This window comes from Hemitrygon akajei, chromosome 29, assembly GCF_048418815.1.
Source record: "Hemitrygon akajei chromosome 29, sHemAka1.3, whole genome shotgun sequence".
NCBI lineage: Eukaryota > Metazoa > Chordata > Chondrichthyes > Myliobatiformes > Dasyatidae > Hemitrygon > Hemitrygon akajei.
The window spans coordinates 19991291-20009277 of NC_133152.1; the positions used below are offsets into that span (position 1 = coordinate 19991291).

At 39.8% G+C, this 17987-nt stretch overlaps 1 protein-coding gene across 2 annotated transcripts in view; it reads left to right on the forward strand.

Moving 5' to 3' along the window:
• LOC140718271 (PR domain zinc finger protein 2-like) overlaps positions 1-17987 on the forward strand; it is a 260695-nt gene that overhangs the window by 195826 nt on the left and 46882 nt on the right. For both annotated transcript variants that reach the window (XM_073031787.1, XM_073031786.1), the window contains exon 6: positions 4732-4858. In XM_073031787.1, the coding sequence (XP_072887888.1) occupies positions 4732-4858 (127 nt within the window). The remainder of the gene's footprint in view (positions 1-4731; positions 4859-17987) is intronic.

Consider the following 17987-nt stretch of genomic DNA (forward strand, 5'->3'; position numbering starts at 1 on the left):
CAGTGTCACAGGAGTTGCCAGTCAGCATTGAACTCAATGTAGGACTGCCTTAGGGACTCCAGTTCCGGATCTTTCCTTTGGGGTTTGCTCATGAAGCCTTCCCCATGAGTGGGTATAGCCGCAAGGCAGCGGAGGTTTGAGATCTGAGTTTTCCTTCTCCTAGCTGAGCTGCCAGCCACACCTGTTGAGCTCCCAAACTGCTTTTAAGGCACCAGTAACCCACCTTTGCCCCTTCTCCTGTCAGTAGAAACAGTTCTGCTAAGTTTAGTAGCAAAGCCACACATGAAGGCCAGGAGCTGGACTTGGTTGTGTTACGAATGAGGAGCAAATCTGCTGGACAGAAGGGTCCAGAATCGCCAATGCCCACCCCCCCCCCCCCGCCCTTTTGAGAATCGCAAGATCGCTATTATTTCGGGTCTGAGACCCAGGAAATGAGAGAGAGAGACGCAGGATCACAGCAAAGGCAGTTGTTATAGACAATGCAGAATACACAACAAGGTGGAATGTCTCCTAACAAAAAGCGGAACGGAACCACTGATTACTGCTATTGTCTCTTGGAGAAGGAATTGTGTATTGAGTACTGTACTATTCATTGAAACCCCTCAGGGGACAACCAGAGTGGTCTGGTTGAGGGATTGCATCATCCCAACCTGATTGACATCTGAGACCCCGTGAGTGAGGATAAAAGAGGGGTTTGGGGAACACCCCTCAGACACACCAGGAACGCTAGAAATCCAGTGACAGCGTTTTATAGCGAAAGCTGGTGAGAGCTCGTGTGCGTCCTCCCTTGCCTGGGTGGCGGGCTCATCACGGAAGAACGGTTTAGCTAAAGGAGAGGTCATACTTGAACGGCCACAACAACGAGACACCGATGGATCGAAATCATAAAGGAAGGTTGGCAGAACCAATAGCGGTAACTGTTCCCATTCTTCTATCTCTCTCTCTCTCTCTAACAATTGCAACACAGCGACAAATAAACGACGGCAGCCTGTATGAACTGAAATGAACTTTATATTTCCAACGGACAATTCATTATCCCCTAGGCAACGATAGAGCTTGTTTCTTATTGATTATTATTATACCCGCACTTTTAGGTTTAGTATTGACGACGTAAATTATCTGTATATTTGTATTGATATTATTTTTGTGTATTTTTACCAATAAATACTGTTAAAAATAGTATTATCAGACTCCAACGGACGCCTCTATCTTTGCTGGTAAGTAACCCAGTTACGGGGTTCGTAACAGTTGTCAGAGGAGCGTTTAATAGGTAGTGGGAGCTTGTCCCCATGACCACCCCCAGCTATAACAACCTTAAGCAACCAGAGGCAGTGATACAAATAATGTTGTCACTTGTTCAGAAAGATCAGAGATTGCAGGTCTGTTTACAAGAGCTCAAGATTGTTGATGGAGAAGGAAGGCTAATGCTGGAGTTGGGCATTACGGAACACTGCAGATGCTGGGGAAAAATGAGAAGTTTGGACTGGACATGAGTTAATGTTTCATGTTGGTGTTTCTATCAGACTGGAAAGGATGGCTCTCTTTAGTTGTCGCATTCAATGTCAAATCCCTCACAGCACCGCTGAGCGTCTGTAGCACTCTCATTTATGTCAGATTTCACACTCGTCCAGCACTTCCCTGTCTCTTCCTCTCCCACCATAGTCCTCACCCCTCTCCTGTTTACATTTCCTCCTGACAGGTCTTCACCACCTCTGTCAGCCACCAGCAACCACATCCACCACGCTCTTTCCTCTCCATCCTCTACAGATGTTCCTTTTGTTCTCTCTGACTCTTCCGCTTTCTCTGCAAGCTACAAGTTACAACTTGCTTGTTTCAAAACTTCGCCTCATTCTGATGAAAAGCCATTAACCTCATATGATAGCTCCACAGATGCTTCCTGGAATGAGTACTTACGGCATTTTCTGCTTTTGTTTCAGACTTCAAGGATCTATGCCTTTTTCTTTACAAATCTATGCTGGCTGTTTTCAGTCAAATGAAGATGTTCTAGTTGCTTAGTTCTTTCATCCTCAGTCTTACACTATAGTAATTCAAAAATATGAAAGGACAATAATATGTTATTCCTCGCATTGATTGATTTTAGCCCATCATATTCACAAGAAATTCAATCTTAAGTGTCAGCGATTAATCATTAATTTTCTGCGGAGACAATCCAGTACATCAGATCTATCATGACCTTATTAAATGGCAGAACAGGATCAAGAAACTGAGTGGTCTACACCCGTTCCTAATTCATACTTTTGCACACTGCAAGGTGACATTGACTTGGTAAAGGACCTTGCAGCTTTGACTGAACTGACGCCACTCAGATATTTTTTCTGGCTTCTCAAAGACTGATTTTTTTTTAAAGAAGAATAGTAAAAATCTCACGGCAGAATTTAATGATAGTTGTAAAGACTGTGGACACATTTGGTGCAGCCAAAATAATGATTTTTAATTAAAGATTTCCCAAAGAAAATAAATCCAGCAGATGCTGGAAATCCAAAGCAACACACACCAAATGTTGAAGGAACTCAGCACTAAACATTCAACGTTTCAGGCCAAAGCCCATCTTTAGGGTATGTGTTCATTTCCATAGATGCTGCCTGACCTGCTGAGTTCCTCCAGCATTTGGTGTGAGTTGCTTAAAACTTTCTTCTGTTTACATTCCATATTTTCTATATATTAAGTAGATCAGTTTGTTGTGGTAGGGTAAATTGCTTCAGTTATAGTATGGTGTGCGTGGAATCATTCAGATCTGAGCAGAGTTGTTCCCATCGAGATGAAATTGGATTGATCGGAAGTTAATTTAATGTATGTTAATTGAGATTGATCAGTGTGTATTGAAATGATCAGCTCCAGAATAAATGCTAATGGTTGTATGATAATTCCCGTAACTGAAAAGTACACTTTCATTGGCACCTGTGACAGAATGGTGTTAAAAATTTTGTACCGCTACATTATGAAGCATAAGAGGATCTGCCTAGTCAAACTATTGGTTCTAAATTCAGACAAAGCACCCTTTTTAACATCTGCTTAGTTAAAGAGACATCAAAGATCAAAGTATATTTATTATCAGAGTGTATATATGTTGCCATATATTACCCTTTGATTCATTTTCTTGCAGGCATTCATGGCAGAACAGAGAAGTACAGTAGAATCAACGAAAAACTATATACAAATGCACTACACACAAATAACTATATATTTGGTGCCAACACAAGGAAATTTGCAGATGCTGGAAATTCAGGCAACACACACACAAAATGCTGGTGGAACGCAACAGTCCAGGCAGCATCTTTTGGAAGAACTTTGAGTTAGTCCTGACGAAAGGTCTCGGCTCGAAACGTCGACTGTTCTTCTTCCTACAGATGCTGCCTGGCCTGCTGCGTTCCACCAGCATTTTGTATGTGTTACCATACATTTTGTGATTGTTTTTACCAAGCAAAGGAAAAAGGAGCACATTTGTCCCTAGTGATATAATTATGTTATTGTTTGCTCTTAGCAAAACATATTTACCCAGTGGGTTACTAAGCTCCGTAGACCTTTAACATCTCAAATTGTAATCCACCTCGGTGCTGAATTAGCAGGATTCAGCCAGATTGGCAGGGACATTAGCACTATTGACTGTAGCATCTCTATATTTTATGTAGGAGACAAGCAGCTATGGTGCCAATTCCTGGTGGATATCTAATACCCTTCACTGGATTCATGGTTGGGACTTTAAAATTAATTCTGATTATATGTGTGAAATACTGGAGAGTGCTGAATATCTGTGTGACTGTAGAAAGAAGTGATGAAAAAAAAACTCAGTTTGAATTGTAAGCACAAAGAGACTCTGAAATCCCATAAGAAACACATTCAAGCCAAATTAGCAACATTTTAAAGGTACTTGGACAGGTACATGGATAGGAAATGCTTAGTGGGACATGGGCCAAGTGCAGGCAAATGGGTCTAGCTTAGTTGGGAATCTTGGTTGGAATGGGCCAGTTGGGCCAATGGGCCTGTTTCTGTACTGTATAACTTGATTTTCTTCATGCTGGTGATAAAATGACTTCAGAATGACTACACTTCCAAAATGCTGGAGGAACTCAGTGGGCCAAGCAGCATATATGGGGGAAAAAATAAACAATTGATGTTTTGGGCTGAAAGCCCTCACCGGGACTATAAAGGAAGAGGGCAGAAGCCAGGATGAGAAGATCGGAGGAGGGGGAAGGCGTACAAGATGGTAGGTGCTAGGTGAAACCAGGTGAGGGGTGAAGAAGTAAGAGGCTGGGAGGTGATGGGTTTGAAACGGTACGGGGCTGAAGATAGAGGACAGTGGACCATGGAAGAGAGGGAAGGAGGAAGGGCCTCTGAGGTCGGTGAGGAGAAGTGGGGAATAGGAAAGGAGGAGGAGGTTGAGGGAGAGCTCTCTCCTGTGAGGCGGTCCTCCTGCCGGCAGGGGCCGCCGCACTCGGCCGAACCCCGAGCGCCAACTACTCCCTCTTGCGCCGTCACGGCGCTTTTGTTCTGAACCACTTCCCAGTTGCACGGAGATTAGCGCTGGTTCAAAGAGTGCTTCCTGTCGAAGTGTAATCATATCACAGCCAAGGAATAGTTGTGGAGTCGGGTGTGAGGCAGGATCGGAACTCTCCGGGCCACAGCCTACAGCGGGGATCCTCGGCTGGCTTTGTGTTCGTCTTCCAGGCCTGGCACTGACGGGGGGGCTTGTTTCTCTATTTTGTCCTGTAGCCGATCCAACCGGGGGAGGAACTGCTGGTGTGGTACAATGGGGAAGACAACCCAGACATTGCAGCTGCTCTAGAGGAAGAGAGAAACAACCATCTGCACAAGAGGAGCTCTCCCAGAGGCAGGAAAGGTAAGGGAAGCTTAAGACTTCTTTTGGGTTGGTGGACTGGGTGGGGCGAGTGCAGTGCAAATCGTACCTCCCACTTTTCCAGAGTAATCTGGCAAAAAAAAGGAAATTGGTTTTTTTTTGGGTTGGAGTTTTGAAAGTGCTGTTAAAGAAGATCTTAGTCCAGTACAGTTGTGTTTCAGAAATGGCACTGGAATGTCAGCTCGAGAAATACGGCTGGATGACCTTCCCAGGCACCAGATCCCAGCAGTGTGGCAGAAGAGAATTAAAAATGTTCCAGACAGCTTTAATTTAAAACTGCAGTATCTCTTCCCCACAAGACGTGGCGTTTTTAAAAAAAAAATACAGTTTGAGGAATTTTAAGCAAAATAAGTTTTATGATTGGGGCTTATAAATGTTTACTTCTACCAAAAAATGACTTTTCTGTGTGTGGGAGACGTTTGAAGTGTGGAAGCAGATTGAAATATAGAAAATCACGTTATTCAAGAAGTTTCTGATGTCAGAGGCCTACAAAATGGATGCAGCTATATTATAATTCACTGAATAACTTGATTGTTCTGTGAATTTTACACCAAGTCAAATGTAACTTGATCTTTTCATCTCAGAATTTTAAAACGATGCAAAAGTAAAGAGCATGAAGTATTCTTTTGAAAGATTTATAAATGCCTAACTATCCTGAACAAACAAATTTTTGTTCTTCCTCTTCTGATAATACGTTTTAATTTTTTTCCCTCATGTCACTAGCTTTTTCCCGCATTTGGATTTCTTTGGGGTGGGGGTAGAAAGAAAATTACTTTAAATTGTCTTTAAAACTATTTTGACACCTAAATTTAAGTAGCGTAAGTCTCTTAAGTAATAATTTATCTTTTACCAAATCAAAATATTTAAGTTGATACAACAAAATTGAAAATATTATTTAGTTTTAATTTTAGGGCAGGGAAAGAGGGTAAAAGAGTTAGCCAGAATTAAAAGGATCTCCTAAGAATTGATTATAAAATGTATTAAAGCAAGTATGAAATGCATTTGCACTTAGTTAAATTGTACCTCTTCCTTTTATAAAATTATTCTTCCATATTGAGTACTTCAACATAATGTCAATTTATGTCATTTCAAGGAAAACTAGAAATGTTACCAAATTTTCTTTATTAAATATGCTGTGAATAATCCAAAAAGTAAATGTTATGAGATTCTTTTTTTTGAAATATGGGTTTTGCCACCAAATATTTGAGCAAAGCACAAATCAATTGTAATGAAATGTAACTAAGCTAAAGTTTGGATGATGAACTTCGGGATTTTCTGTGAGATCTTCATCAGGAAGTAAGATTTCTACAAAGAAAAATGGCTACAAGAAGATTCCAGTTCTAAGCGCTCTGATTCTTGATAAGTGCATAACTGGTTTGCCAAAGACTGTTGTGCTTAGATCTGCATTTCTGTGGATGGTATTTATTACAAGCTGATGCTTTTTATATAGGCCGAGGCCATTTTAGTCACTCATGGAGTCTGCCGTAAACTAAAACTCTTCGACAAATTGGGATTCTTTCCAAATATGTTTAATGTACTAGCTGATCAGGATTTTTGGAAACTGTTCTGATTGCAAGAAGTATGTGCGTGTTGCTTTGACCCTAGTATCTGCAGAGTATTTTGTATGTAGATCTTTTGTTGGTGTGTTTTAATTACCTTTCTTGATTAGCATCCTTGGTTTCCTACTTCCAAGAGAAGTCTCCCCCCCCCCCCCCCCCCCAGTTATAAGTGTATGTGTGTGTAAGCAAGGACCTTTGCTAATTTTTCTCCTCCCTAGCCTAAGGGCACTGAGGCCAGTTGTGGGACTACTGCTTCAGCTAATATTGTTTAACCAAGTGCAGAATCCTAAAGCTTTGATGCTCCCCGTGAGTTTTTCAATTACAATAACTGACCCGCTGATTTTGTGTGTGTTTTTTTTTATTGCTGAAGCGTTCTTTTTTTTGAAATAGCAACACTCTGCCACAAAAATGTGAATGTTTTGTAAATGGAATTGTTTAGTTAAAAAGGCTTTTAATGAATCAAATTCAGATCTTTGGCCCTCTAAACTGGAATGTATTTGTAACGCTGTATTAACAAATTAATCAACATTAAGACGTTGATATTAATTTGTTACCTTTACAACATTTACCGTAGTAGTTCTTTGTGCTTAGCAAGACCTCAAAGTACTTCAGGTTCAGTTAAACATTTTGAAGTAGAGCAACTTACTCTGACATTGGTGACAGAAATTGTTGCACTCTGCAGAACTGGACAAACAGAATGAGGCGGCCAACCAGGAACCATTCTTTGCTTTGGAGACTGTAGGGGGGTTGGCTGGCTGGAATATTTCATGAGCTCTATTTTAATTCCTGTCATGGGGTCTTTTATCAGACACTGTGATAGGAAGTGAAGCTTCACCTTAGGACAGAATCTGCTCATGATTATATTGGTGTGAGGACCAAGAATGTGTATTCAAATTCTGAATGAGGCCTTGGCCCTGCAATGCAATGTGGGCATATCATTATTAGTATTTTATTGACAGTTAATAACTTTCCTCATTTGTCTTGCGTATTTCTCGTTTTATCCATTTTAAGTGGACATGATTTGAGTAATGGTAGTCAGCACTTTTGTATTTATTACAGAACAATACAGTAGTGTGGCTCCAGGGAATTTGCATTTATCTCGACCTTTTCAAAACTTTGGGAAGCCTGGAAGTATTTAACCATGGATTAATCAACTGTTAAGTGTTGTCTCAGTTAGTTGCACAAACATACTGGCCAATTTATGTATAAAAAGGTCTCCCAAGCAGCCAAAAGACCTGATGCCAATTAACCAATTTTTGGTATATTTCAAAATTAAGAAAGCAAGTAAGCAAATGCAGGGTAAACTCTCCTGATGAAGGGTCTCGGCCCGAAACGTCAACAGTGCTTCTCCTTATTGATGCTGCCTGGCCTGCTGCGTTCCACCAGCATTTTGTGTGTGTTGGTAAACTCTCTGGCTGTTTTGTGGAATGAGACATTATAAAATCACATCTTGCAAGCCTTCTTCATTTGGTGTCTTGTAACCCCAACAATACAGAAATGATGTGTCATTTTGGGTTATGTGGTTAAACCCTTTAGTTTGGCTTAAATCTGTGACATTCCGATTGGAATATCAAAGATGTACATTAAAAAAAAAAGCATGAGCATGTCTCAACATTTGCCTTCCATAGAAGCAGATGCTAATCTGCTACCTCTAAGCTAATTTTGACACTTTGAGTCTCACACTCCCAATACTATGTACCTGTGCTGCGCACTATATGCATTTTGAATTATGTTTTATTAATTTATTTGTAGTAATGTTTTGTGTGCTATCCGAGATGTGTTTTGTCATCTGGAGGAACCCAGGTTTGTTTGGGTTCAGTCAAACAAATGATGTACAGTCAGGTGACAATAAACTTGAACTTGAATAAAGCCTATGTGCTTCAAGAGGAGTGATAGAAATTGAATTCAGTGGGAATTAACATAACCACTACTAGGTTTTAGGTAGATTATCAGCAGTTGGATTTTTTTTTTGCATTGAACTAAGAAGGTCCATGAAGTTCAAGAAATGGTTTGAATTACATATTTGAAATTTCATACACATTTTGGTACACCTCTTTTGCAATTCTAAATGGTAAATTCTATTTTCCTACCTCTACCATCTCAAATGAAACCTTTTGCATAAGAACTGGAAATTCCCTTTTTAATTTTTGGCACCATTGTCAGGGGAATGCAGTCCTATTTCTACTGTCCTGTTCGACCAATTTTAGAAGAATTTTCAATCATGTACATTTTTTGTTATTACAGAAGTATATTAAACCAGTCTTAATTTATGTTACATTCACTCATGCTGCTTACTGACTGGCTAAGTAATGTTTTAATATCATATTTTCAATTTCTCCCCCTCCAATCTGTGCAATGTCCTCCAATTCCAGGGCTCTTCATTGTACAAACACTCTAATATCTGATTATAATCTCTCATTTATAGATAGTAATGTCTTAAGGTGCCAAGACCCTTAGCTAACCCACCCATTCATAATTTTCTTCCTCTCTTCCTCATTTTTTCCTACCTTAAAATATTGTTTTAAAAGTTGACTTTTTATTTTCACAAAGCACAAAAACCCTGTGTTAATTTGCTGCCAGTTTTTGTTTGACACTCCTATGAAAAATTTGGAATTTTTACTATGTTAAAAAGCACTGTATAAATGCACAGTGTTGTTGAGAGCTTTTCGGTTGTTACAAAATTGGTGATGCAAGATTGACCACAGAATGAAGGATACCTCAGTACTGGCTTTTGTATCCTAGAAATTACCATGGAGATGATGTGCAGCACAGTGTGTTCAATTAAGTAATAGTTAATGTATTGAACTACAGATTGTTACTGTTTAAAAGCTGCAGTAATGTTGTGTTGGCAAATTCCACAAAGTTGGCAAGTCTGTGATTCAGACACTCCGTGCCATGTCGGCGAGTCTGGAGGTCAGAGGCACGATGTCTGTAAGTCTGGGGCCTGGGCCAAGGACTGGAGGTTAGAGGCTCTGTGATGTCCTGTCCTGTGGTTGGAGGCCCAGTTGAATGGGTGGGAAAGGGTCTTGTTTTGCTGCTGTTGTACTGTTTCATTGTTGTTATTCTGCTGACCATTATAGATGGATGTTGGTGCTGGAAAGGTTTTATCAATATATAACTTACTGCCAATTACGTCACTGGCGTTAGGCAGCAGTAAAGGTCCTCCATCTCTGGCGGTGTTCAGGGCTTCCTTCATTGTGTCAGTAGCTTCCTCCTGGTTTTCACTACTGTCAGTCATGCAAGTCTGGGGTGGAGGTTTAGGAGTGCAGTTGTATTCAGATGTAGAAGGATTCTTCATTGCTATTCCCATAACAATTTTGTTTGAATAGTCAGGCTTATTAGTCCTGAGATGAACCCTCGAACCTGGAGGACTGGTGGACCACTCTTAGTCTGGCCTTGCCAAGAGCCAAAGCATAAAGCCCTGACTCCAGCCAACATAAGCTCTCCAGGTCATTGAGACACTGAAGCCTCCAAATCCAGTGACAAGGTTGTTGTCTTCCTGGAGGTATCAACATATAAGCAATTAACCTATTGCTGTTTGGTAATTGTGTTCTTGTTTTAATGAAATAATTCATGAAACAACTCTTTGTAAAAATGTTATAGTCTATATCTAAATTATGCCTTGTTATGATTTGTGCTTTGGGGTCACAACTGAATGCTGTAGAACCGTTTATGCTGCTGTGAGGCATTGGTCAACATTTGATAGAAGTGCAAGATTGTTGTACACTCATTACCCTGTAATTCTACCCAAAAATAGACTTCAATGGGTACACAGCTGATATTCAGTTTAATCAGTAATGAGTGTAGTCAGTCAGTTCTAGGTGAGCCCAGAGTTGTATGTCGGCTGGTGAAACTTATTTGCTTAGAGAAATTGGGATTGTGAACTTGCAGATACGATTAGGGGGGTGAGGCAAGGACATTTTTCAAGACTTAATTTGTCTTTCAGTGTTAAGATAGAGAGAATTTTTTTTTTGAAGATTTGGACCTTGTCCCAGCAGGAATTACATTTTCATCTTACAGATTAGTGTGTTCAAATTTACCTTGTTCTGTGGCTATAAAAATAGCTGCACCAAGTAAAACATACTTTGCAAGTAAGAAATTAATGGTAAACTGTAACCAAAGGAAATAGACATTTTTTTAAAGAAGTAATGGGCAAGGATTGCAGTGATGAAACAGAAGTAGTTCTATGGTCTGATTTCATAAGCTATTGACATGTAGGATTACGACATGAATTTTGAAGGTTAGTTGAGTTAGCTTTTAAAATTAAGATCATTGTTTTGAAATCACTTCATGATAAGTTGTGTTTTACAAAATGCTCACTCACTTAGATCTTCTATGGCATTTTGCATTCATTATGGCTACCTTCCCATTTTAAACTCTCCAAACCCGTACAAAACTCTTCTGCCCAAATCTTAACTTGCACCAAGCCTTGTTTATTTACTCCCCTGTTTTCACTGATGGTAATTGGACTTAAGTCACCAGTGTCTCTTTTATAGTGCCTGGGTTCAAATCCCTCTCTTACCTTAATATCCTCCTTCCCAAATAAAGCTTATGTACATCAACAGTTTTATCCACCATTGGATCCATGCCTTTAGTTGCTTTGGTTCTTAGCTTTAGAATTCCCTGGCTACTCTCATTTTGTCTTATAATGTCCCTCTTTGAATTGTGCCATATAAGTTCCTTTTGTTCTTGTTATTAATGTGGTTGTTACCAACTAACTTATCACAGGATGTATAGATGCTACTCTAAACATCAGTAGTAAAAGGTTCTGAGAAAATTTCTGCCACCTCACAAAATTCTGTCATAGCAGGGAGTTACGTTACACAGGTGCACAGCCTTTCCCAGTGATACTTATTTCTGATTGTGAGTCAGAAGTGTGACATTGAGAAAAATCATTGGCCTCTTGAAAGGTGCATATGGAGCAAACTGAGATTATAAAGAGACCTATCTCAAGCTTTTGAAGATGGGAATCAGGGCTATAACTAGAGAGGATGCAAGTTGAGTTGTGGGTGTGTACCTTTGTCTTTCATTTGTTTCTTGCTAAGCAATAATGTTATGATATGTTTCTTTTTCTTTTAATAAGATCTCCAGCAAGGACCAGTACCAACAAGACTTCACAATCATATACAAGCCTTTTCATATGAATGTGTACTGTGGAGTGTATTATTGGCAGAGTAGAAAACTGCAGCTGTTTTTGATAGCTGAGGGCTGAGCTATAGAAAGTTGGATGAAATCATCCCCAACCTGGATTTGATAAGCAAAGTTTAAATGCTGCAATTTTATCCAAGAAATAAAGAGTTTATTTCACATTTTTGCATTGTACTTTGGCTATTAGAACCTGATCTGTGTTTTTATCTGAAGCCTGTCTTTACTCAAAATAAAACCAACTTTCAGACATTGTAAAAAGGTATCAGATTTCTGTTAGTGCCTTGATGAAGGGTCTCAGCCTGAAGCTTCAACTCTTTCCAGTTTAAAATGGTGCTACCAAAGATGTGTGACAGCTTATTGGCAGTTTGGAAGGCAAGAGATTTAACGAAAAACATTACTCATAGCATCTTTTCGGAAGCAAATTGTGTGAGCTATCACCACAGACAGTGAGGAGGCTGGTTTGGGGGATTAGCGGTGCTGGGGCTTTGTGAGGTGCAACATGTTCAGGCTGGGGTTGCAGACTGAGTTGGTATTGCTCTCACAGATGAAGTGAGCGATATGGAGAGGAGTTGATGTGGAAGAGTTTCGACACCCCTCCACTTAACCCAGGTGCAAGGTTGGATCACTGCAAGCACAGGGCTGATTTGGTAAGATCACAAATGGCTTTGGGCTGGATGGCCCAAGCATATTGTAATGCTGGGGTCTGCGTCCTAGAGCGAGGCATTACCGGGTGTTTAGACAATTTAAATGCCAGTCCAGATACACCGGAAGCCTGAGTGTCAGGAATGGAGGCAAGGATTGAGCTGATTTCACTTGCTCTCCTGCAAATGTTCATTCTTCCTCCACAGTAGCGTGGCTGTGATCTGATCTGGCTGCTGTGCATTTTTGTCCTGCTGGTGTGATGAACTGGGACCGAGCCTTGGGCCTACTCTGGCTGCTCTGGGATTGGAACTGGGACTCGGTCTGGTATGGAATGCTGTTGGCTTGCTTCTACTGTTTGCATAGTTTGTGTTTGTTTTTCTCTGTGTGGTAGTTTTGGTCTTTTTTTGAAATTGGGTTTTTTGGGTTTCTTGTTTTGTGGCTGCCTGTAAGCAGACAAACCTCATGGTATATAATTTGTACATTCTTTGATAATAACTGTGCTTTGAATCTCTGAATCTTTTTTGCTTTTGATAGATGCTGCCTGAGTTGCTGAGTTCCTCCAGGATATTGTGTGTGTTTCTCTTGGTTTCCAGCATCTGCAGAATGTCTTGTGTATCAGATCTCTGTTGGAGTCATGCATGTATACAGTTTATTGTTTTACTATCAAGCTCTAAATATAGCGATTATACTTTCCAGTGCTTTATTCACTGTGTTGAAAGCTATTTTTCGTCTAGGTAAAATTGCTGTAGCTCTGTTGTATAATGGTACTGTATATCATATCAAAGTTAAGATGTCTAGAGTAACAGCAGAATCTAACTTCTGGATTCTAAACTTTAATCAAAGCCAACATCTTTTGATTGGAAGTTTGTGTTAGGCCTTTTCTTGGCCACTTCTCACAGATCTTCTGTTATTTGGGGAATTTGTAGTAACATAAAAAGCTCAGTGAAACTGCCAATATTATTCTCCAGTCTTAAGCATTTCTTCAAAATCTCTTCCTGTGCCAATAAAAAGAAACATTGGGTGGCAAAGGGGGTCAAAGAAGTGAAGAATGTTGTGTTGGTTACCCAGGGTAATGCAAAGTGCAGCCTGGTTAAAAGGGATATGATCTTGCAATTTGGTCAATCCAGTGAGAGCGAAAGCAGGAACCGACATCTACAAACTTGTGAAAATTTCGAGTACATCATATGATCACTTCAGAGAGTTCTTTTTAATGCTTTAGACTTAGTTTCAACTCTTGTCAGAAACGTCGATGCATAGACGGATTTACTGTGAGTCTATAAGTATAATGATAGCACGGATGTGATAGGCCAATTTCTGTTTTGTAAAGTTTAGAGAAATTTGAATTGTAAATCTCCAGTTAAAGCTACAGTGCTCCTTGATTTTAATTTTGCTTGGAAAAAGTCAGTAGGTAAAGTTGGGTATTGTTGGCCACAGGTGAAATTCCTAAAGACTGGAAGGTGGATAGTGTTGTTTAGTTTGAAAAGGGTAGCAAGGACAAGCTAAGGACCTATAGGCCAATCAGTAATGGGAGGTTGCTGGAGGGAATTCTGAGGTACAGGATCTACCAGTATTTGGATAGATAGTCTGATTAGGAGGAGTCAGCATGATTTATGTGTGTCATGTTTGACAAACCTTTTAGGAGGTTTTTTTTTTGAAGAAGTAACCAAAAAGATAGATGAGGCTGGGGCTGTGGGTGTTGTTTATTTGGACTTCAGTAAGGCTTTTGACAAGATCCCACGTGGTAGGTTAGGTCCCATGGAATCCAGGGTAAGCGAGTTAGGTGGGTTCAAAATTGGCTCATGCAGAGGGTGGTGGTAAAATGTTGTTTCTTGGAATAGAAGCTAGTAATAGCGGTGTGCAGGGATCCTTGTTATCCATTATTTATGTAAATGATTTAGATGCAAATATACAAGGCTTGATCAGTAAGTTTGCAAACAACACAGAATTTGGAGATGTTTTTAAAGGATGTTATGATATTATGATGTTATTTATAAAGGAAATTCAAACCAGCACAGGGTTTGTACAGGTTTCACCTGCTTTCCGAAGGTAGAGCGTTCCTGTGAAACCGTTTGTAAGTCGAAATGTCATAAAGCGAAGAAGCAATTACCATTAATTTATATGGGGAAAATTTTTGTGTGTTCCCAGACCCAAAAAATAACCTACCAAATCATAACAAATAACATATAAAATAACATATAAAACCTAAAATATAGTAAACACATAGTAAATATATATATATAGTAAAACATAGTAAAAGCAGGAATGAAATGATAAATATACAGTCTATATAAAGTAGAAATATTGTATGTGTGGTGTAGTTTCACTTATCAGAATCAGGAGACAGCGAGCCAAAATTGATCTGGTGAGGAAAAAATTGGCTTACGCATGTACAAGCTTGCGCACACAACTGCCTGCACAAGGCTTCACGGTCATGGTAATCTTTCTCGGGGTAAACACACGTATAAAGTGGGTGTCTTTTTCTCGTAAAAGCGAAAATCCTCTTTGGTTAGCGAAAACAGGTACTAATGTAGGTCTTTTGTAACAGGGAGCTGTCTTGAAGCAAATATTTGAAAAACGGGAACCACCTGTACTATGAATGATAGGGCATTAGGCAGTGTAATGGAACAGAGGGACTTAAAGTACAAAGTGTCTAGTTTGTTGAAAGCAGCGTCATGGGTAGACAGAGTAGTGAAAAAGACATTTAGCATGCTGACCTTCAGTCAGGGCATTGATTACAGGAGTTGGGACATTCTGTAAAGAGTACTGTGTACAGTTTTGGTCACACTGACATCGGAAGGTGTTTAAGCCTGGCACAGAAAGTGGATTTACAAGGATGTTCCCAGTATGCGTTATTGAAAGAGCTTAACCAGACTAGTTCTTTATTCCCTGGAGTACTAGAGAATGAGGAGTGAAATGGTCTTATAGAAATGTTTAAAATGATGTGAAGCTTAGATAAAGTAAATGGTAATACAGTAGTCTTTTCCCCAGGGTAGAGGAGTATAAAACTGGAAGATGTAGGATGGGTGGGGAAAGATTTGAAAGAGAACTGAGGGGTAACTTTTACACACACAGAGTACTGCAGTGAGAATAGAGGATGAGGTGCTAGAACTGATTGATGCAGCTACAATAATGTCATTTAAGAAACCCTTGGATATGTAATATGTGGAGGAAGAATAGAGATATGGACTGATTGCAGGAAATTGACTAATTGTGCGGGCACTGATTGGCATGAACTTGTTAGGTTAAAGAGCCTGTATACCTTTTCTGTTGCTCAATGACCATGTAAAGGTGCTTCTGAAAATTATCCTTGGTTTTAGTGGATGAGAAGAGAATGCAGGAGGAGTAGATGGGAATGTGCGAGGGGAAAAATCGAATTTGATGTTTGACAGTAGAATGCTGGCTGAAAGGCCAGTTTCTGGTCTAATTGTTCAAATATAAAAGTCATAAATAAAAGTCATTGTTTAGAAATAAATTGCAATTTTCCTTGAAACTGAGAACCAGTGAAGTCTGCACTTGTTACACAATGGAGCCATGTTGCTGTACATATGCTGCTTGACAATATTAAATGACTAAGAGTGCCATAATTCTACCTCTGTACATCCATGCCCAGCTGAGTGTGTGTGAATACATACATTGAGAACATTTCGGGAAGTGTTAGAACGGAATAAAGAAGTCTTAAAGAGCAGAGTTTTGTTTATGTTGGTCATAGTTTTAAAGAACTGAAATGAAAGGGGAAAAAGTACAGGGAAGGATTCTGAACAAAAACAGTTAGTGTGTGGAGGTGGGTGGGGGGGGGGAATGAATATTGCTAAGGGAAAAAAAAAGCTTGATTTTTGTATTTGAAACAAATGTTAAACACTGATTTAGACAGAAGCTTATCTAAGTATTTTTTTTAAAAGGAAGAGCTATTTTTTAAATTTTTAGCAAAAAGGGGAAGGTATTGTTCTTTATGCTGTCCAGCTGGTTTCTCAGTTGAGATAATCTTGTTCCATTTGAATGTAAAAGAAAATATTTTCAATTTTTGGTAGTCTGAGATGAAGGCCTTCACTACAGAAAATGTGGAGAGATCAGCCATTCTGCTCATTGAGTTTGCTTCACCATTCCATCATAGCTGTTTTCACTATCTCTCACAGTTCCATACTCCTGCCTTCTCCTCGTAACTTTTAACACCCTAACTAATCAGGAACCTTTCAACCTCAGCGTTAAATGTACTCAATGACTTGGCCTCTACAGCTACCAGTGTCACTGAATTCCACAGATTCACTCCCCTCTCACTGAAGAAATTTCTCGTCATCTTTGTTCTGAGGCTGTGCCCTCTGGTCCTAGATTCACCCTCTATAGGAAACATCCACACCACATCCCCCTTCTCATTCTTCTAAACTCTGAGTACAGACCCAGAGCCATTGAGCACTCCTCATATGATAAGCTCATCATTCTTGTGAACCTCCTCTGGCTGGACGCTCTCCAATGCCAGCACATTTTTTTCTTAGATAATGGGCCCAAAACTGCCCACAATAATAAGTACATTCTGATCAATGCCTTATTGAGCCTCAGCATGACATGCTTGCTGTTAAATTCTAATCCTCTCAAAAATAAATGCTAGCATTGCATTTGCCTTTCTTGCCACTTACTCAACCTGCAAGTTAACCTTCAGGGAATCTTGCACAAGGACTGCCCAAGTCCCTTGGCGCCTCTGATTTTTGAATTTTCTCCCTGTTTAGAAAATAGTCTATACCTTTATTCAATCTGCCAAAGTGCATCACCGTACACTTCCCTATAATATATTCCATTTATCACTTCTTTGCCTATGCTCACTGTCTTAAGTCCTTCTGCAAACTCCCTGCTTCCTCAGTACTACCTGCCCCTCCACGTATCTTTGTATTCTCCGCAAACAGGCCGCAAAGCCGTCAATTCCATCATCCAAATCGTTGACAAATAACATGAAGAGAAGTGGTCATGTGTGCCACCTTGTCAAAGGCCTTCTGAAAATCCAAGTAAACAGCATTCACTAACTCCCTTTTCCATTCTGCTTGTTATTTCCTTAAAGAATTCCAACAGATTTGTCAGGCAAGATTTCCCCTAAAGGAAACCATGCTGATTATGACCTATTTTATCATGTGCCTCTAAGTACCCTGAGACCTCATCCTTAATAATGGACTCTTAACATTTCCCAACCATTGAAGTCAGGTGAACTGGCCTGTAATTTCCTTTCTTCAGACTCCCTTAAAGTGTGCAGTGACATTTGCAATTTTCCAATCCTCTGGAACCTTGCCAGAATCTAATGATTCTTGAAAGATCATGACTAATGCCTCCACAATTTCTTTAGCTACCTCATTTAGAACTCTGGGGTTCTGAATCCAGCAGTCTACTATCCATTTTTTGCCTCTCTTTTACTTTGATATATATCTGGTGTCCTCTTTAATTTTATTGGCTTGCTTCCTTCATATTTCATCTTTTCTCTCCTTATGCCTTTTTTATTTACCTTCAGTTGGTTTTTAAAAGCTTCCCAATCCTCTAACTTACCACTTATTTTTATTACATTAAGTACCCTCTTCCCCTTTCCATGTCCCCCCATGCTGTCTTTGACTTCCCTTGTCATCCATAGTTGACTCATCCTCTCTTTAGAATACAACTTCATCTTTGGGATATATCTATCTTGTGCTTTCCAAATTGCTCCCAGAAGCTCCAGCCATTGCTGTTCTGCTTTCATCCCTGCTATTGTCTCTTTCCAATCAATTTTGGCCATTTCTTCTCTCAATGCC